This window comes from Oncorhynchus mykiss, chromosome 23 (assembly GCF_013265735.2).
Source record: "Oncorhynchus mykiss isolate Arlee chromosome 23, USDA_OmykA_1.1, whole genome shotgun sequence".
Taxonomy (NCBI): domain Eukaryota; kingdom Metazoa; phylum Chordata; class Actinopteri; order Salmoniformes; family Salmonidae; genus Oncorhynchus; species Oncorhynchus mykiss.
Window position 1 is genome coordinate 29,729,192 of NC_048587.1, and position 18,018 is coordinate 29,747,209.

Here is an 18,018-nt window from a genome sequence, read left to right on the forward strand (position 1 = left end):
ATCAGTGTTTGTTTGCTGCTGATTTAAAGGATGTTTTAGGATACTGAGCTGAGTAGCTCATCACATATTGAGAGATACACTATACGGTAAATACAAAAGTATGTGGACACAGCTTCAAATTAGTGGATCTGGCTATTTCAGCCACACCCGTTGCAGACAGATGTATAAAATCGAGCACACTGCCATGAAATCTCCATAGCCAATCATTGGAAATAGATTGGCCTTACTGAAGAGCTCCGTGACTTTCTACGTGGCACCATCATAGGATGCCACCTTTTCAACAAGTCAGTTCGTCAAATTTCTGCCCTGCTAGTGCTGCCTCTGTCAACTGTAAGTGCTGTTTTTTTGAAGTGGAAATGTCTAGGAGCAACAATGGCTCAGCTGCTAAGTGGTAGGCCACACAAGCTCACAGAACAGGACCGCAGAGTGCTGAAGAGCATAGAGCGTAAAAATCGCCTGTCCTCGGTTGCAACACTCACTACACACTAACTGTCTCTGGAAGCATTGTCAGCACAATAACTGTTTGTCTGAAGCTTCATGGAATGTGTTTCCATGGCCGAGCAACCGCACACAAGCCTAAGATGATCATGTGCAATGCAAGCGTCGGCTGGAGTGGTGTAAATCTTACCACTATTGGATGGACAAATCTGGATTGGGCGAATGCCAGGAGAACGCAACCTGCCCGAATGCATAGTGCTAACTGTAATGTTTGGTGGAGGAGTAATAATGGTCTGGGACTGTTTTTTTATGGTTCAGGCAAGGGTCTTTACTGTAGTTCCAGTGAAGGGAAATATTAACACTACAGCATACAATAACATTCTAGATTCTTCCAACTTTGTGGCAACAGTTTGTGGAAGGCCCTTTCCTGTTTCAGCATTACAGTGCCCCTGTGCACAAAGCGAGATCCCATACAGAAATCGTTTTTCAAGATCGGTGTGGAAGAACATGACTGGCCTGCACAGAGCCCTGACTTAAACCTCATCGAACACCTTTTGGATGAATTGGAACGCTGACTGGGGGTCAGGCCTAATCACCCAACATCAGTGCCTGGCGTCTCTAATGCTCTTGTGGATGGAATCAAGACCTTGCAGTAATGTTCCAATATCTAGTGGAAAGCCTTCCCAGAAGAGTGGAGGCTGTTATAGCAGCAAAGGAGGGACCAATTCCATATTAATGCCCAGAATTTTGGAAGCAGATTTTCAACGGGCAGGTGTCCACATACTTTTGGTCCTGTAATGTACTTTGACGTAGTATAAAGACTGTCGTCGTAGCCTTATTTCGTCGCCGGTCTACTAGCCGCCACCAATGCCTTTTCCCTTTTCTGTTGGTGTAGTCTTATTAATTGAACCGGTTTCTTTTGTGTTTCTTGATTTCTTGTCTATGTAAGCCTGTTAGGCCCGCTTAGGTTTGTGCAGGATTATTTTGTGTTCGCTGTCGGTTGTGGATGGATTTGTGTTCTCTGGATTGTTTTGCCCTGTGTGTATGGGCTGGTCAGTGTTTCTGCACCTTGTGTTTGGCGTGACCGTTTTTGTGCCGGAGAAATAAATCATATATTATTGAACCCTCTGCGCCTGACTCCTACCTTCCACTCCTGGTAACTTCCACTCCTGGTGACAGAATTCCGCACCTTCATGAAATCAGCAGCCACACCTCTCCCATCGATGGAGGAGAGGGTCCTCCATCATACAACCATTCTCCACCGGATTGGTTCGGCTATGGACCAGATGATGGAGAGGACGGACCGATGGGAGAGGAGTGGCCTCCCTACCTTACCCCCAGCGCCTCTTCCACCAGCACCACCTACCCCTTATTCAGCGTCCGGATCTGGTGGCCTGCGTCTAGCGCTCCTCAGGGAGTACGATGGGAGGGCGGCTGGGTGCCAGGGGTTCCTCCTACAGCTGGAGCTGTACCTGGCTACCGTTCGTCCGACTCCCTCGGGGGAGGAGAGCGTGAGCGTCCTCGTCTCCTGTCTGACGGGTCGAGCCCTGGAGTGGGCCAACACAGTGTGGAATGGCCCAGACTCGGTGGCCGAATGTACCCCTGTCCCAGAGATTCAGTGACGTATGTCTCCATTGCCACTGTCTCCTCCTGGGACAACGGGTACACTTGACTCCTTGGAAGTGCAGCTTTCTCCAGTGTACATCGATGACATACTGATTTATTCTGCCACACGCATGTGTCTCTGTTGCGTAAGGTACTTGGGCGACTGCTGGAGCATGACCTGTACGTCAAGGCTGAGAATTGTGTGTTCTCCAAACAAGCCGTTTCCTTCCTGGGTTATCGCATTTCCACCTCTGGGGTGGTGATGGAGTGTGACCGCGTTACAGCCGTGCGTAATTGCAGACTCCGACCACGGTAAAGGAGGTGCAGCGGTATTTAGGGTTTGACAATTACTACCGGAGGTTGATCCGGGGTTTTGGTCAGGTGGCTGCTCCCATTACCTCACTGCTGAAGGGGGGGCCGGCGCGTTTGCGCTGGTCAGCAGAGACGGGTAGAGCTTTCAGTCATCTGAAGGAGCTGTTCACCAACGCACCCGTGCTGGCGCATCCGGACCCCTCTTTGGCGGTAATAGTGGAGGTGGACGCGTCCGAGGCTGGGGTGGGAGCCGTGCTATCACAGTGCTCGGGCACGCCACCAAAGCTCCGCCCTTGCGCTTTTTTTCTGAAGAAGCTGGGTCCGGCGGAGTGGAACTATGACACGGAGGACCGGGAGTTGTTAGCTGTAGTGAAGGCTCTGAAGGTGTGGAGACATTGGCTTTAGGGGGCTAAGCACCCTTTCCTCATCTGGACTGAAAATCGTAATCTCGAGTATATCCAGGCAGCAAGGAGATTGAATCTGCGTCAGGCTAGGTGGGCCATGTTCTTTACCCGATTTCATATCGGCCTGGCTCCCAAAATAAGAAGGCCGACACGCTGTCCCGCCTCTATGATACCGAGGAGCGGTCCATCGAGCCGACTCCCATCCTCCCAGCTTCATGTCTGATGGCACCGGTAGTATGGGAGGTGGACGCGGAGATCGAGCGGGCATCACAGCTGGAACCTGCACCTCCTCAGTGTCCAGCAGGGGTTCAGTACGTGCCGTGTAGTGTCCGTGATAGGTTGATTCGACGGGACCCATACACTACCCTCCTCGGGTCATCCTGGCATCGAGAGGACAGTGCGGAGTCTTAGGGGGAGGTGCTGGTGGCCCACGTTGGCTATGGACGTGAGGTTTTACAGTCGGGCAAAAAAGTATTTAGTCAGCCACCAATTGTGCAAGTTCTCCCACTTAAAAAGATGAGAGAGGCTGGAATTTTCATCATAGGTACACTTCAACTATGACAGACAAAATGAGGAAAAAAAATCCAGAAAATCAGGTTGTAGGATTTTTAATGAATTATTTTGCAAATTATGGTGGAAAATAAGTAATTGGTCACCTACAAACAAGCAAGATTTCTGGCTCTCACAGACCTGTAACTTCTTCTTTAAGAGGCTCCTCTGTCCTCCACTCGTTACCTGTATTAATGTCACCTGTTTGAACTTGTTATCAGTATAAAAGACACCTGTCCACAACCTCAAACAGTCGCACTCCAAACTCCACTATGGCCAAGACCAAAGAGCTGCCAAAGGACACCAAAAACAAAATTGTAGACCTGCACCAGGCTGGGAAGACTGAATCTGCAATAGGTAAGCAGCTTGGTTTGAAGAAATCAACTGTGGGAGCAATTATTAGGAAATGGAAGACATACAAGACCACTGATAATCTCCCTCGGTCTGGGGCTCCACGCAAGATCTCACACCGTGGGGTCAAAATGATCACAAGAACGGTGAGCAAAAATCCCAGAACCACACAGGGGGACCTAGTGAATGACCTGCAGAGAGCTTGGACCTAAGTAACAAAGCCTACCATCAGTAACACACTATGCCGCCAGGGACTCAAATCCTGCAGTGCCAGACGTGTCCCCCTGCTTAAGCCAGTACATGTCCAGGCCCGTCTGAAGTTTGCTAGAGAGCATTTGGATGATCCAGAAGAAGATTGGGAGAATGTCATATGGTCAGATGAAACCAAAATATAACTTTTTGGTAAAACTCAACTCGTCGTGTTTGGAGGACAAAGAATGCTGAGTTGCATCCAAAGAACACCATACCTACTGTGAAGCATGGGGGTGGAAACATCATGCTTCGGGGCTGTTTTTCTGCAAAGGGACCAGGACGTCTGATCTGTGTAAAGGAAAGAATGAATGGGGCCATGTATCGTGAGATTTTGAGTGAATACCTCCTTCCATCAGCAAGGGCATTGAAGATGAACCGTGGCTGGGTCTTTGAGCATGACAATGAAGGAGTGGCTTCGTAAGAAGCATTTCAAGGTCCTGGAGTGGCCTAGCCAGTCTCCAGATCTCAACCCCATAGAAAATGTTTGGAGGGAGTTGAAAGTCCTTGTTGCCCAGCAACAGCCCCAAAACATCCCTGCTCTAGAGGAAATCTGCATGGAGGAATGGGCCAAAATACCAGCAACAATGTGTGAAAACCTTGTGAAGACTTAGATAAACGTTTGACCTCAGTAATTGCCAACAAAGGGTATATAACAAAGTATTGAGATAAACTTTTGTTATTGACCAAATACTTACTTTCCATCATAATTTTCAAATAAATTCATACAAAATCATACAATGTGATTTTCTGGATTTTTTTTCCTCATTTTGTCTGTCATAGTTGAAGTGTACCTATGATGAAAATTACAGGCCTGTCTCATCTTTTTAAGTGGGAGAACTTGCACAATTGGTGGCTGACTAAATACTTTTTTGCCCCACTGTATGTCTCCTGCTCGGTGTGCGCTCAGAGCAAGGCTCCGCGACACCTGCCTAGAGGAAATTTACAGCCCCTCCCCATTCCACAACGGCCGTGGTCGCACTTGTCAGTGGACTGTCTCACCGACCCCACGTCTCAGGGAAGTACTACGATCCTGGTCGTCCTGGATCGGTTTTCGAAGTCCTGCCGTCTCATCCCGTTGCCCCATCTCCCTATGGCCTTGCAGACTGTGGAGGCTCTATTTACCCATGTCTTCCGGCACCACGGGGTGCCTGAGGACAGTGTTTCTGATCACGGTCCCCAGTCCACGTCCAGAGTTTGGAGGGCATTCATGGAATGGCTGGGGTTCTCGGTCAGCCTGACCTTGGGTTTGCACCCCGAGAGTAATTTGCAGGTGGAGAGAGTAAACCAGGATGTTGGTAGGTTTCTGCAGTCATATTGCTGGGACCAGACCAGCCTGGTACGTCCCATGGGCGGAGCTCACTCAGAACTCCCTTCGCCACTCCTCTACTAACATGTCTCCCTTCCAGTGCGTGTTGGGCTACCAGCCAGTCCTGGCGCCATGGCATCAGAGCCAGACCGAGGCTCCTGCGGAGAAGGAATGGGTGCAGTGCTTGAAGGAGACTTGTAGAGCCGTCTAGGAATCTTTAAGACAGGCTAGTGGACGGCAGAAGAAGAGCGCTGACCAGCACCACTGGATCTCGACCCGAAACCTGCCCCTCCGCCTGCCTTGCCGGAAGCTGGGGCCACAGTGTGTAGGGCCATTTAAAGTCCTGAGGAGGATAAACGAGGTGTGTTATAGGTTACTGCTTCCTACTTATTATCGTATTAACGCCTCGTTTCATATGTCTGTCCTACAGGCCGGTGGTGGCTGGTCACATGCAAGAAGGTGAGGTGCCTGAGGTCCCTCCGCCCCCTCTGGACATCGAGGGGTCCCCGGCGTACACAGTACGTGACATTCTGGACTCGAGACGCCAGGTGAGGGGCCTACACTACCTTGTAGACTGGGAGGGGTATGGTCCGGAGGAGAGGTGCTGGGTACCGGTGGGGGACATTTTGGACCCTTCACTTCTGAGGGACTTCCACTGCCTCCACTCGGATCGCCCGGTGCCTCGCCCCCCGGGTCGCCCTTGAGGCCGGTGGCTGCGTGCTGCGGGAGCCACGCGTCAGGGGGGGGGGGGGGGGGTACTGTCACGACTCCCCCCGATGGTGGCTCCCCTGCCTGTTCGGACGGCGCTCGGCGGTCGTCGTCGCCGTTCTACTAGACGCCACCGATCCATTTTCCCTTTTCTGTTGGTTTAGTCTTATTAGTTGCACCTGTTTCTTCTGTGTTTCTTGATTTCTTGTCTATGTAAGCCTGTTAGGCCCGTTTAGGTTTGTGCGGGATTCATTTTTGTTCGCTGTCGGTTGTGGATGGATTTGTGTTCTCCGGATCGTTTTGCCCTGTGTGTTTGGGCTAGTCAGTGTTTCTGCTCCCTGTGTTTGGCGTGACCGTTTTTGTGCCGGAGAAATAAATAATCTATTATTGAACTCTCTGCTCTCTGCGCCTGACTCCTACCTTCCACTCCTGGTAACTCGTGACATCATCTGTCTGCATTATTATATCATAAACCTGCAGCAATTTTTGTTGCCTTGCATGGATGTCACAGAATTGGCATTTTAAGAAATTCCACTACAACCACAAGCCACGCCCTCAGAGTATATGCAGACCAGCTGGCGGGAGTGCTAATGGACATATTCAGTCTCTCCATGTCTAAGTCTGTTGTCCCCACTTGCTTCAATATGTCCACCACTGTACCTGTAATCAAGAAAATGAAGGTAACTGAACTAAATGACTATCACTCACTTCTTTCCATAGCAGTAACTTCTGTCAACATTAAGTGCTTTGAGAGGCTATTTAAGGACCATATCACCTCCACCTTACCCGATACCCTAGACCCACTATAATTCGCATATCGTCCCAACAGATCCGCGGACAACGCAATCGCCATTGCACTGCCCTTCCCATGTGGACGAGATAAATACCAATGTAAAAATGCTGTTCCTCGACCACAGCTCAGCCTTCAACACCATAGTGCCCTCTAACCACTATGGAACAACACCTCTGCCATGAGTGCCCCACAGGTGTGCCTGCTCAGCCCCCTCCTGTACTCCCTGTTCACCCATGACTGGGTGGCCATGCACTTCTCCTACTCAATCATAAGTTTGTGACACGGCATTGGTAGGCCTGATTACCAACAACGGTGAGACAGCCTACATGGAGAAGGTGAGAGCCCTGGCGGAGTAGTGCCTGGAAAATAACCTCTCCCTCATTCTCAACAAAATTGAGGAATTGATCGTGGACTACAGGAGAGAACAAGGAGAGCGCACACCCCCCCATTCACATTGGCAGGGCCGCATAAAAAGCTTCAAATGCCTTGGCTTGAACATAATTGAAATGGATCCTTCACACAGAGCATCCTGTCAGACTGTATCACTGCCTGGTATGGCAATAGCACCATCCGGAACCGCAGTGCTCTCCAGAGGGTGGGGCGGTCAGCACCTTGCCTGCTCTCCAGGACATCTACAGCACCTGATGTCACAGGAAAACGAAGAAGATCATTAACTTCATTAGCATACTGTTTTTTGTCCGGAATTTCGGATGACTGACATGCCCAAAGTAAACTGCCTGTTACTCAGGCCCAGAAGCTAGGATATGCATATACAGTGCCTTGCGAAAGTATTCGGCCCCCTTGAACTTTGCGACCTTTTGCCACATTTCAGGCTTCAAACATAAAGATATAAAACTGTATTTTTTTGTGAAGAATCAACAACAAGTGGGACACAATCATGAAGTGGAACGACATTTATTGGATATTTCAAACTTTTTTAACAAATCAAAAACTGAAAAATTGGGCGTGCAAAATTATTCAGCCCCTTTACTTTCAGTGCAGCAAACTCTCTCCAGAAGTTCAGTGAGGATCTCTGAATGATCCAATGATGATAAAATACAATCCACCTGTGTGTAATCAAGTCTCCGTATAAATGCACCTGCACTGTGATAGTCTCAGAGGTCTGTTAAAAGCGCAGAGAGCATCATGAAGAACAAGGAACACACCAGGCAGGTCCGAGATACTGTTGTGAAGAAGTTTAAAGCCGGATTTGGATACAAAAAGATTTCCCAAGCTTTAAACATGCCAAGGAGCACTGTGCAAGCGATAATATTTAAATGGAAGGAGTATCAGACCACTGCAAATCTACCAAGACCTGGCCGTCCCTCTAAACTTTCAGCTCATACAAGGAGAAGAATGATCAGAGATGCAGCCAAGAGGCCCATGATCACTCTGGATGAACTGCAGAGATCTACAGCTGAGGTGGGAGACTCTGTCCATAGGACAACAATCAGTCGTATATTGCACAAATCTGGCCTTTATGGAAGAGTGACAAGAAGAAAGCCATTTCTTAAAGATATCCATAAAAAGTGTTGTTTAAAGTTTGCCACAAGCCACCTGGGAGACACACCAAACATGTGGAAGAAGGTGCTCTGGTCAGATGAAACCAAAATTGAACTTTTTGGCAACAATGCAAGACGTTATTTTTGGCGTAAAAGCAACACAGCCCATCACCCTGAACACACCATCCCCACTGTCAAACATGGTGGTGGCAGCATCATGGTTTGGTCCTGCTTTTCTTCAGCAGGGACAGGGAAGATGGTTAAAATTGATGGGAAGATGGATGGAGCCAAATACAGGACCATTCTGGAAGAATGGAAACCTGATGGAGTCTGCAAAAGACCTGAGACTGGGACGGAGATTTGTCTTCCAACAAGACAATGATCCAAAACATAAAGCAAAATCTACAATGGAATGGTTCAAAAATAAACATATCCAGGTGTTACAATGGCCAAGTCAAAGTCCAGACCTGAATCCAATCGAGAATCTGTGGAAAGAACTGAAAACTGCTGTTCACAAATGCTCTCCATCCAACCTCACTGAGCTCGAGCTGTTTTGCAAGGAGGAATGGGAAAAAATGTCAGTCTCTCCATGTGCAAAACTGATAGAGACATACCCCAAGCGACTTACAGCTGATATCGCAGCAAAAGGTGGCGCTACAAAGTATTAACTTAAGGGGGCTGACTAATTCTGCACGCCCAATTTTTCAGTTTTTGATTTGTTAAAAAAAGTCTGAAATATCCAATAAATGTCGTTCCACTTCATGATTGTGTCCCACTTGTTGTTGATTCTTCACAAAAAAATACAGTTTTATATCTTTATGTTTGAAGCCTGAAATGTGGCAAAAGGTCGCAAAGTTCAAGGGGGCCGAATACTTTCGCAAGGCACTGTACTTGGTAGCATTGGATAGAAAACACTCTGTTTCTAAAACTGTTAAAATAATGTCTATGATTATAACAGAACTGATATGGCAGGCAAAAACCAGAGGAAAATCCTCCTGGATTTTTGTTTTTCGATGTCACAGGCCATTTCAGTCATTGCCTATGGGAAATACAAATAGATAGGACCCAGATTGCAGTTCATATGGCTTCCACTAGATGTCAACAGTCTTTAGAAAGGGTTTCAGGCTTGTTTTTTGAAAAATTAACAAGTAATTGGAAGAAGTACAAGGTGTCTTTCATTAGAAAAGTGGTCTTGATGGCGCTAGAATAAGGTGCGTGCTCTTCGTTGTTTATCTTCCCTATTGAATATACTATTCTCCATCTTAAATATTATTGTTTATTTAGATTTTAAAGTACCTGAGGAAGAACTTTACTGGTAACTTTTTGGATTTGTTTGTATGCATGTTAAAAGAATGGATTGCTGAGATCATTGGCGTCAACTAAACTTGCTTTTTTTAAAACGACCATTCATTGTGTAGCTGGAACATTTGGGATTGTAAACAGAGGAAGTGTTTTATTTAATCCCTATTTGTGATTTTGTGACGCCTGTGCTGGTTGAAAAGTATTTTGGTGTGGGGTGCTGTCTTCAGATAATCGCATGGTATGCTTTTGCCGTAAAGCCTTTTGGATTAACAAGAAGTTAAAGTTGCATCTTTAGGGGCGCTATTTCATTTTTGGATAAAAAACGTTCCCGTTTTAAGCGCGATATTTTGTCACGAAAAGATGCTCGACTATGCATATTGACAGTTTTGGAAAGAAAACACTCTGAAGTTTCAGAATCTGCAAATATTTTGTCTGTAAGTGCCCCAGAACTCATTCTACAGGCGAAACCAAGATGAAACGTCAAACAGGAAATGAGCAGAATTTCTGAAGCTCTGTTTTCTAATGTCTCCTTATATGGCTGTGAATGCGACAGGAATAAGCTTAAACCTTCTGCCGTTTCCCCAAGATGTCGGCAGCATTGTGACGTATTTGTAGGCATATCATTGGAAGATTGACCATAAGAGACTACATTTTCCAAGTGTCCGCCTGGTGTCCTGCGTCGAAACTGGTGCGCAAAGCCAGGTGCAAGTATTTTTCCATTTGATTGAGAGGAGAAACCATGCTTCCACGAACGATATATCATCGAGATATGTGAAAAACACCTTGAGGATTGATTCTAAACAACGTTTGCCATGTTTTCAGTCGATATTATGGAGTTAATTTGGAAAAAGTTCACGTTTTGAGGACTGAATTTTCGTTTTTTTTTTGGTAGCCAAATGTGATGTACAAAACGGAGCTATTTCTAATACACAAAGAATCTTTTTGGAAAAACTGAGCATTTGCTATCTAACTGAGAGTCTCCTCATTGAAAACATCCGAAGTTCTTCAAAGGTAAATGATTTTATTTGAAGGCTTTTATGTTTTTGTTGAAATGTTGCGTGCTGGATGCTAACGCTAATGCTAACGCTAAATGCTACGCTAGCTAGCTACTTTTACACAAATGATTGTTTTCCTATGGTTGAGAAGCATATTTTGAAAATCCGAGATGACAGTTGTAAATGATTAGTTATTGGAGAAACAAGACCAAGATGAGACTCTGGACAAGGCGGATACGTTACATTAGAGGCCTTTAATCAAGCATAAGAATATCTGGCAAACGTGCCGCACGGCTCCTATTCGTCCAACCCTTAGGGAGTTTTCGGAAAAAGAGGGCGTACAACATATTTGGGCAGTACATTTATACATTGAAATGACGTAGGTAGATTCTAGTAGTCCTGGCTCCTGGTTGGTTGTTCGTAGGTGATAGACAGTCCTCTCCAGCCTGTTGTCAGTATCCCATTGGTTCTCGACAGAGTTCTTTGTCTTTGTAGCCCATCCCAAAGGTTCTTGAGCAGTGTATATTTATGGGTTGTCAGTGTGTTTTATCTTAAACCCCCACCCTGGTGGGGGTTTCCCGTGCAGTTAGTATATTGAGAAACAGAGAGATAGAGAGAGTATAACACAGAGTACAAGCCAAAATTGTATGGTTAAGCCCAGGCAGACAACAGTCAGTGAATGCGTCATTACATGTTTTAATATGTTATTACAACACCCCCTCTTCACATCTATTAGACATGACAAAAACTAAAAGTAAGAAAAACAGAATAGGAAATTTTAGGATGTTTGTAGTCCCCCTCTTCACGTCTCCAAAGAGACGTGAAAATTACTCATATGTGCATGATTCAAACTCCACCAGAGGATCCTCCTGTTGTAGGAGGGGGAACATCAGTGCAGGGTCATTATTTGGTGCAATAGCAGAAGTAATAACTCGAGAAAGCAGGGAGCGGGCACATGGGATGCAACAACAGCCACAGAGGGTTAATATTGCAACAAACACAGAGATAGAGACCAGAATAGAAGAGACCAGGACCTTATATTTACCAAATGCATCCATCCAGGAGTCCCACGTGCTGGTATCAACCCCAGAGTGGGATTTCATTTTACCATTCAGGGTACGTAGTCCTTCTAACGCAACGGTGAGACTGCCATCAGAGGCTGTGTTGTTGGGGATAAATGTGCAACATTGCTCCCCAAACATAAAACATATCCCACCCTTCTCAGCCAGCAACATGTCAACGGCAATGCGATTTTGAAAAGCCATAAGGGAGGTAGCCGCCAGTTGACCATGTACGGCCTCAAAACCTTGTTGAGTCCAGTTTCCTAATTTTTGGACATTGAAATGTATATAGTTAATGCGGTCAACATTTTTATTCACAGTGCACCACCAGCAGAGAGATGATTCAAAACCTGCGGCGACCTGGTCCACCAGCTTGTACTCATCAGGGACCCCCCTAGGAACACCCATAGCATCAATATACGTGGGATCCCCAACAGTCAGGGCTGCTTCCCGCTTGGTTCTGGTAGGCAGAAACTGTGGGTCCACAGCCTGTATCCGGGTCACCAAATCACCCACACCTATAGGGTAAACAGAGATAGGCAGTAGAAGTGTTACAAGCGCACAAGTACCCGTAGCCTTATTGGGAGGTCTGTCAAAAAGCCGAGGTCCCCCACACCACCACCAGATGTCAGCCCTGATCACTGGCTTAAAAACACCAACTACTACGATAGTATTTGTACACCAACCAACAGGGAGCAAACCTAACTGTAGTATACCCCCTGTCATGTTAATACAGGAGAATTCGGCCCTGGCAACATCAGAGGAAAATACTGGTGCCCTGTCCGTAGCGGAGACAACAGGGTAAACTGCATCCCACAAGAAACAATTACCAGTCGGATTGTCTTGGTCCATAAGGGGCATTAAACATCCAATCTCGACAGTAGCCGGGACAATGCGGAGCAATGGTCGGGCACCCATGCAAACTACACAACTAGTGGGGGTTGTATTGGCTGCTTGTTCGGTCAATAATAGCCAATTGTTAGACAAACCTGAGATACCTGTAGCAACCCGAATGTTCTCATCCGGGGTAGGGGTGGTGACCCCTAAAACAGCAGAATCCCACCCATCCCTGTGCTGGGGTAGGGTATGTGGCTTTGCCATATCGTCACGCACCGTCACAGAAGTAGGCTGTGGTTCTGGCGTAACACAGATATATAGTGTGAAATGGACTTCAGCCCTGTCGGTATCTACATATGGGGCCAACGTAAAAACCTGACAACCCATAGTGGTCCCAGGTCGTACAATCAGCTTTAGTTGAAAACCAGTGCGTGAAAATGTAAGCCGTTTGCGCCAGGCAAGAACAACCCGTCCCTTGGAATAGCTGGACCAGTCATGCCCTGTTTCCGCCACCAGGTTTTTCCAAGACCACTCACCATATCCCCCTTTGGTTATATACCAGTTAAAACTGGAATAGGTCCAGGCAGGTAGCCCCAAACTATTTTGCGCATGACCCAAAAGGCCCCAAGGCAGGTAAACAGTGGTGGTGGCATTGAAAGGCAAACACAAGGTGGTGCTCTTCAACTCCTGGGGGGTGCACTTAGTGACCCCCACCTCACGCCTAGAAACGGTATGGTCTTGTGGTAGATAAGAGGGAAAAAAGAGAGAGTTAGTTTCACCTGGCAGAGTAGAATTCAGTGTGTGAGTCTGTAGTGGGTGCATCTGTTTGTCTATAAGCCATGTGAGTGTACATACAGTGACTCCTCCCATGAGAAGAAAAATAACAAACAGGGGTCCGGAGATCCCCAACCGTTCCCAAGGAGTACGGTGTGACTTAGTCAGTGAATATGGGGTTGAACCTCCCATTTTCCCTGACTAAGGAGGTGCAAGATTTGGGGCCGAATGTAGACCACTTAGGTCGGTTCTGACTTCCGTCAGTGTGCGGGAAGGGGTTGGAGCTGGTGTACAATGTGTGAGGTGGTGCCAAGGTGCGCCCAATTTACCTTTGACCTGGACTGAGTGTGAAGTAACCTCCTTCACTTCGTACGGACCAGTCCACCTGGGTTCCAGCCACTTTCTCTTGTGGACCTTCACCCTTACCCAGTCTCCGACCTTTACCTTCAGTGGCACTGGTTCCTCCGGCAGTTCTCCCTCCTGGACCTTTCGAACCTGGGCAGAGAGAGCTGCAGAAAGTTTCGTCAGTTCTCTTACATAGTTAGACATAGAAATTCGTTGCACATCAAGAGCGGGCATATGACCTCCCTCCCTTGGTGGGCCAGGCATGACTCTACCAGTCATTATCTCATGAGGAGAGAGATGGGTGCCTGACCCTGGTGAGGCTCTCATGGCCATCAACGCCAGGGGCAGGGCTTCGACCCACTTCAACTTCGACCCGGCACATACCTTAGCTATTTTGGACTTAAGCGTTTGATTCCCGCGTTCCACGAGACCTTGGGACTGTGGCCGATAGACAGACCCAAATTTGTGTGTGATGCCAAATCGCTCCTCCACCTTTCGCAGGTGCTGATTGCTGAAGTGGGAACCATTGTCGGAACGGATTTGACGCGGAACCCCATACCTGGGTATGAGTTCAGTTTGTAGCCATTTAATGACTGACCTCGCATCCTCTCTTGCCGTTGGAATTGCCTCTACCCATTTGGAAAACCTATCCACCATCACTAATAGATATCGTTTCCCATCGACCACATTATCCGCCCCCATGTCTGTGTAATCTATGCTAATGTCCTGAAAACATGCATTAGGTACTGGGTATGAGCCCATTGGAGTTTGGTATGGTTTCTTAGGATTGTAGCTACCACAAATGCTGCACTCGTCACAAAATAAGTCTGTCATATCTTTCATGTGAGGGTGCCACCAGATGTGAGACACCTTCTGTAAAGTCCTTAGTTTGCCTTCGTGGGTGGGCCCATGAGCTTCCCGTAGTAGTTCTGGGCATAGATTTGCGGGAGCTACCAATCTGCCGTCATGGCATCTCCACAGTCCATCCTGTCCTTTGGTAGCCCCCCTTTGTCCCCAAACTGAATGTTCATATGGTCCTGCCGAGATCTGGAGTTCTTGTATGTGTTGTTCTGTTAGTTCAGTCTGGGGTGGTTGGGTCTGCAGCACCATTTGTCTTGGAGTGTATCCACCAGCTTTCTTGGCTGCTTTGTCAGCTGCATCATTCCCCTCGCTGACTCTGTTTTTCAGTTGTTGATGTCCTTTACACTTCATGATGGCCACCTTTTTGGGTAGAGAAACGGATGTAATCAGTTTCTCCATCTGTGTCTTGTGTTTAATTGGAAGGTTCCCTGTGGTGGTGAAGTTGCGCCTCACCCATTGTGGTCCATCCGTATGAACTGCTCCATGGGCATATGCCGAGTCGGTGTAAATATTTACAGTTTTTCCTTCAGCTCCTTTCAATGCTTGTGTCAAGCCTATGATTTCAGCCAATTGAGCTGATGCAGGTTGCGGAATGATCGCCGACTCCAGGGTCACGTGTGATCCATCCGGCAGCTGCTGCACCACTGCATATGCTGCTACGTTTCCATCTTCTCCTCTGTAACAGCATCCGTCTGTGTACAACCATAGGTCGGGGTTACAGAGTGGTTCATTCCCCAGGTCAGGTCTCAGTTTTAATTCTTGTGCAGCTCGTTCCGCACAGGAATGGGGCAGTCCTTCTTCCGCGTTGAGCGCGTCAGCCATGTTTTTTTCAGTGTTGACAAATGTGATGTGTGATTGTGTGCATTTGTTCTGAATTTTCGTTTTTCTTTCGGCGCTGAATGTGAATTCTTTGCTCATCAGATATGCCGCAATTCCGTGGTGGGTGTGGATTTCCAACGGATGGCACATTACCAGGTGGGCGGTTTTTTCAATGGCTTTTGCCACTGCAGCCATATACCTAGAACATGTGGTTTGTCCTACTTCAATGTGGTCCAGTTTCGAGGAGTGATACATCAGCACTCTCCTCTCCCCCTTTTGTTTCTGAAAAAGGATGGATGACGTAAATCCTTCCTTTTCCGAAACATCAAGATGGAATTTGTTTTTGTAGTCAGGTGCGGTTAAAGCTGCGGCCACTGAGAGATCCGTCTTCAAGAGTGAAAACGCCAATGATGCTTCAGGAGTCCATACCAGTGGTGAGTGTAGGTTTCTCGACCCCGCCTCACGCACCATTTCCCTCAAGGGCTCAGTTCTGCCAGTGAAGTCAGGGATGTGTGTGCGGCTGTAACCAGTCAGCCCAAGGAATGACAACATTCCTGACACTGTGATGGGGCGTGGATGATGGAGTATCGAGTCTCTGTGGCCTTTGGAGAGCCCTGCACCTTCCCCAGAGATTTCTCTGCCTAAAAAAAGGACAGTTCTGCGACAGGACTGGACCTTACTCTTCTTTACCTTGTATCCCTTGACTGCAAGGAAGTCTAGTAATGATTTTGTCATCTGTAGACAGAGATCCGAAGTGGGAGCCCCCAACAACAGGTCGTCTACATACTGGATCAGAATCACCCCCTCTGGAATTTTCAGCTCTGCCAGGTGAGTCTTGAGGATATGGTTAAAAATCCCGGGGGAGCATCTGTACCCCATTGGCAAGACGGAGTAAGTAAATTGCTGTCCTTCATAGGTGAATGCAAAAAGTGGTTGGGATGCTTCATCCAAAGGAATGCTGAAGAATGCATTAGCCAAGTCCACGACCGTGAAATACTGGTGTCTCGGTGACAAGTTGCTCAGAGTGATGTGAGGGTCAGGGACAGGCAGGTCTATAGGTGCAGTGACGTCATTCACTGCTCGGAAGTCTTGTACCATCCGGTATGTTTCTCCCCCTGCCTTCAGTACTGGTAGAATGGGTGTGTTCCATGGGGAGACAGTTCGATAAATCACCTGAGCCCCTAACAGCCCATAAATGGTTGGCATGATCCCATTGGTTTGTTCAGGCTTTAGACGATACTGAGTTCGGTATATAGGTATCTGGTTTGGATCCAATAGTGTAATGGAGACTGGGGCCACTTGTAGCTTACCAACATCGAAAGGGGTGTGAGTCCATATCTTTTCATCTATGGTAGAGAGCAATGCTTCAGTAGACGGGTGGTCTGTGTATGGCTTGCCATGGTGTCTAGGCAGGGTCAGTCTTTCCGGTAGGCAGTGTTCTTCAGTATCGACTGTCATAAACCTCCACATTTCCTCCGTGATGGCTTTGTGTATCCCCGGTGTTTGGGTTGGTTCCCACTCCAGTTTTGATGCTCGCCTGATCATTGGGCCCAAGCTTCTGGCCTCGAAACCATTACCCACAGCTAGTGTGACATGGGGTGCTGACTCCTCCCCTAGAAGGAACCATGATTTCAGATAAGGTGGTAGTATGACTGGTGCTGCGACTCCTTCCTGACCGCAGACGATGGTGCAACATCTGATGGATGGAGTGAGGTGCATCATGTTTTCATCCCAGTCGTCTGTGTATGGGTTGACGTCATCATCCGTTACATTGAGTGTGCAGTGGATCTCAGCCTGTGGGGTCTTGTATGGATGCAGTGCATAGATCTGTTGTTTCAGTTGGTTGAAGTGAAATTGGATTGCTGGAGTCCCTGGGCCTGTGTCCACACATTTCAGCCAATAGATTTCTTGTGTTCCCGACAGAACAGGGGATGGGATGAGGGGTAACATTAACATCCTGACAGGACGAGCAGGAGTTGAGGTAATGGGATCAATAGAAACCTCTACCCCCTTCTCAGTCAGATAGATGGAACATTTCAGCTTGCACAAGAGATCTCTCCCAAGGAGGTTGATTGGGCAATTTGGACAGTATAGGAACTGATGCCTCAGGTTTGATTGGCCCCATGTAAAGAGCAACGGAACGGTTTTGTTTTGTGCTTCGGGTGCCCCTGATACCCCCACCACCTGTATTGATTCCGAAGAGAGTGGTTGACGGGTTCTTATAGCAGAGTACGTACATCCAGTATCTACCAGAAATTCGTGGGTCACTCCTTCCACCTCAGACATCACGGTGGGTTCTGTGTGAAGGGGAAAAACCTGACCCTCCCTCCCGTCCGGTGGTGGTGGGCATCTTCAGGACCAAGGGGCATAGTCGTGCGACATGCCCTGGAAAGGAGGTGGTGGTTGCTGATTTGGGTCTGGAGTAGGGTGGTTGTATGCAGGTTGAGGGGGAACTCGTGGTTGATACATCATTGGGCGGACTCCTCCTCTTACTCTTGGTGAGTATCCTCTTCCCCTGTTTGCCATCCAGTGGTTTTGGGCCGCTGTCATTGGATATGGGCATTGTCGAGCCATATGTCCACCCTGCTTACAGTTATAACAGCTCGCCCATGGTGCAGTGTGACGTAGTTGCTGTCCCCACGGCAACTGATAGCCTTGTGTAGGTGGTAGATAGTGTGGAGGTGGCGCCATGAGATGGGGCGTCTCCCGGTGTTGAAGAGGCAGGGGAGTTCCCTGTGTGGGGGGGTGTTGTTGCTGTATCATTTGGGAAACAGTTTTCTCAATGATTTGTGTGATATCAGGAT

The 18,018-nt window shown here is 47.7% G+C and overlaps 1 protein-coding gene across 1 annotated transcript; it reads right to left on the reverse strand.

The window, feature by feature from the left end:
• Nucleotides 1–11,363: 11,363 nt before the first annotated feature.
• Nucleotides 11,364–17,777, reverse strand: LOC110528531. The gene is made up of 4 exons (XM_036960861.1): nt 17,536–17,777; nt 14,665–17,171; nt 11,929–12,096; nt 11,364–11,386 (listed from the first exon to the last, which is right to left on the reverse strand). The coding sequence occupies exons 1-4, from the start codon at nt 17,775–17,777 to the stop codon at nt 11,364–11,366; spliced, it is 2,940 nt and encodes a 979-aa protein (XP_036816756.1).
• Nucleotides 17,778–18,018: the final 241 nt, after the last annotated feature.

What these genes read in the sequence shown, in the direction of transcription:
- LOC110528531 (XM_036960861.1), bottom strand. Translation starts at nt 17,777, where the DNA reads ATGCCCATATCCAATGACAGCGGCCCAAAACCACTGGATGGCAAACAG. An exon ending in CAAAGCAGCCAAGAAAGCTG is followed by an intron (nt 12,097 to 14,664) that starts GTGGATACACTC and finishes TTTACCCTATAG; the next exon opens with GTGTGGGTGATTTGGTGACC. An exon ending in GGTGGACCAGGTCGCCGCAG is followed by an intron (nt 11,387 to 11,928) that starts GTTTTGAATCAT and finishes CTCCTACAACAG; the next exon opens with GAGGATCCTCTGGTGGAGTT.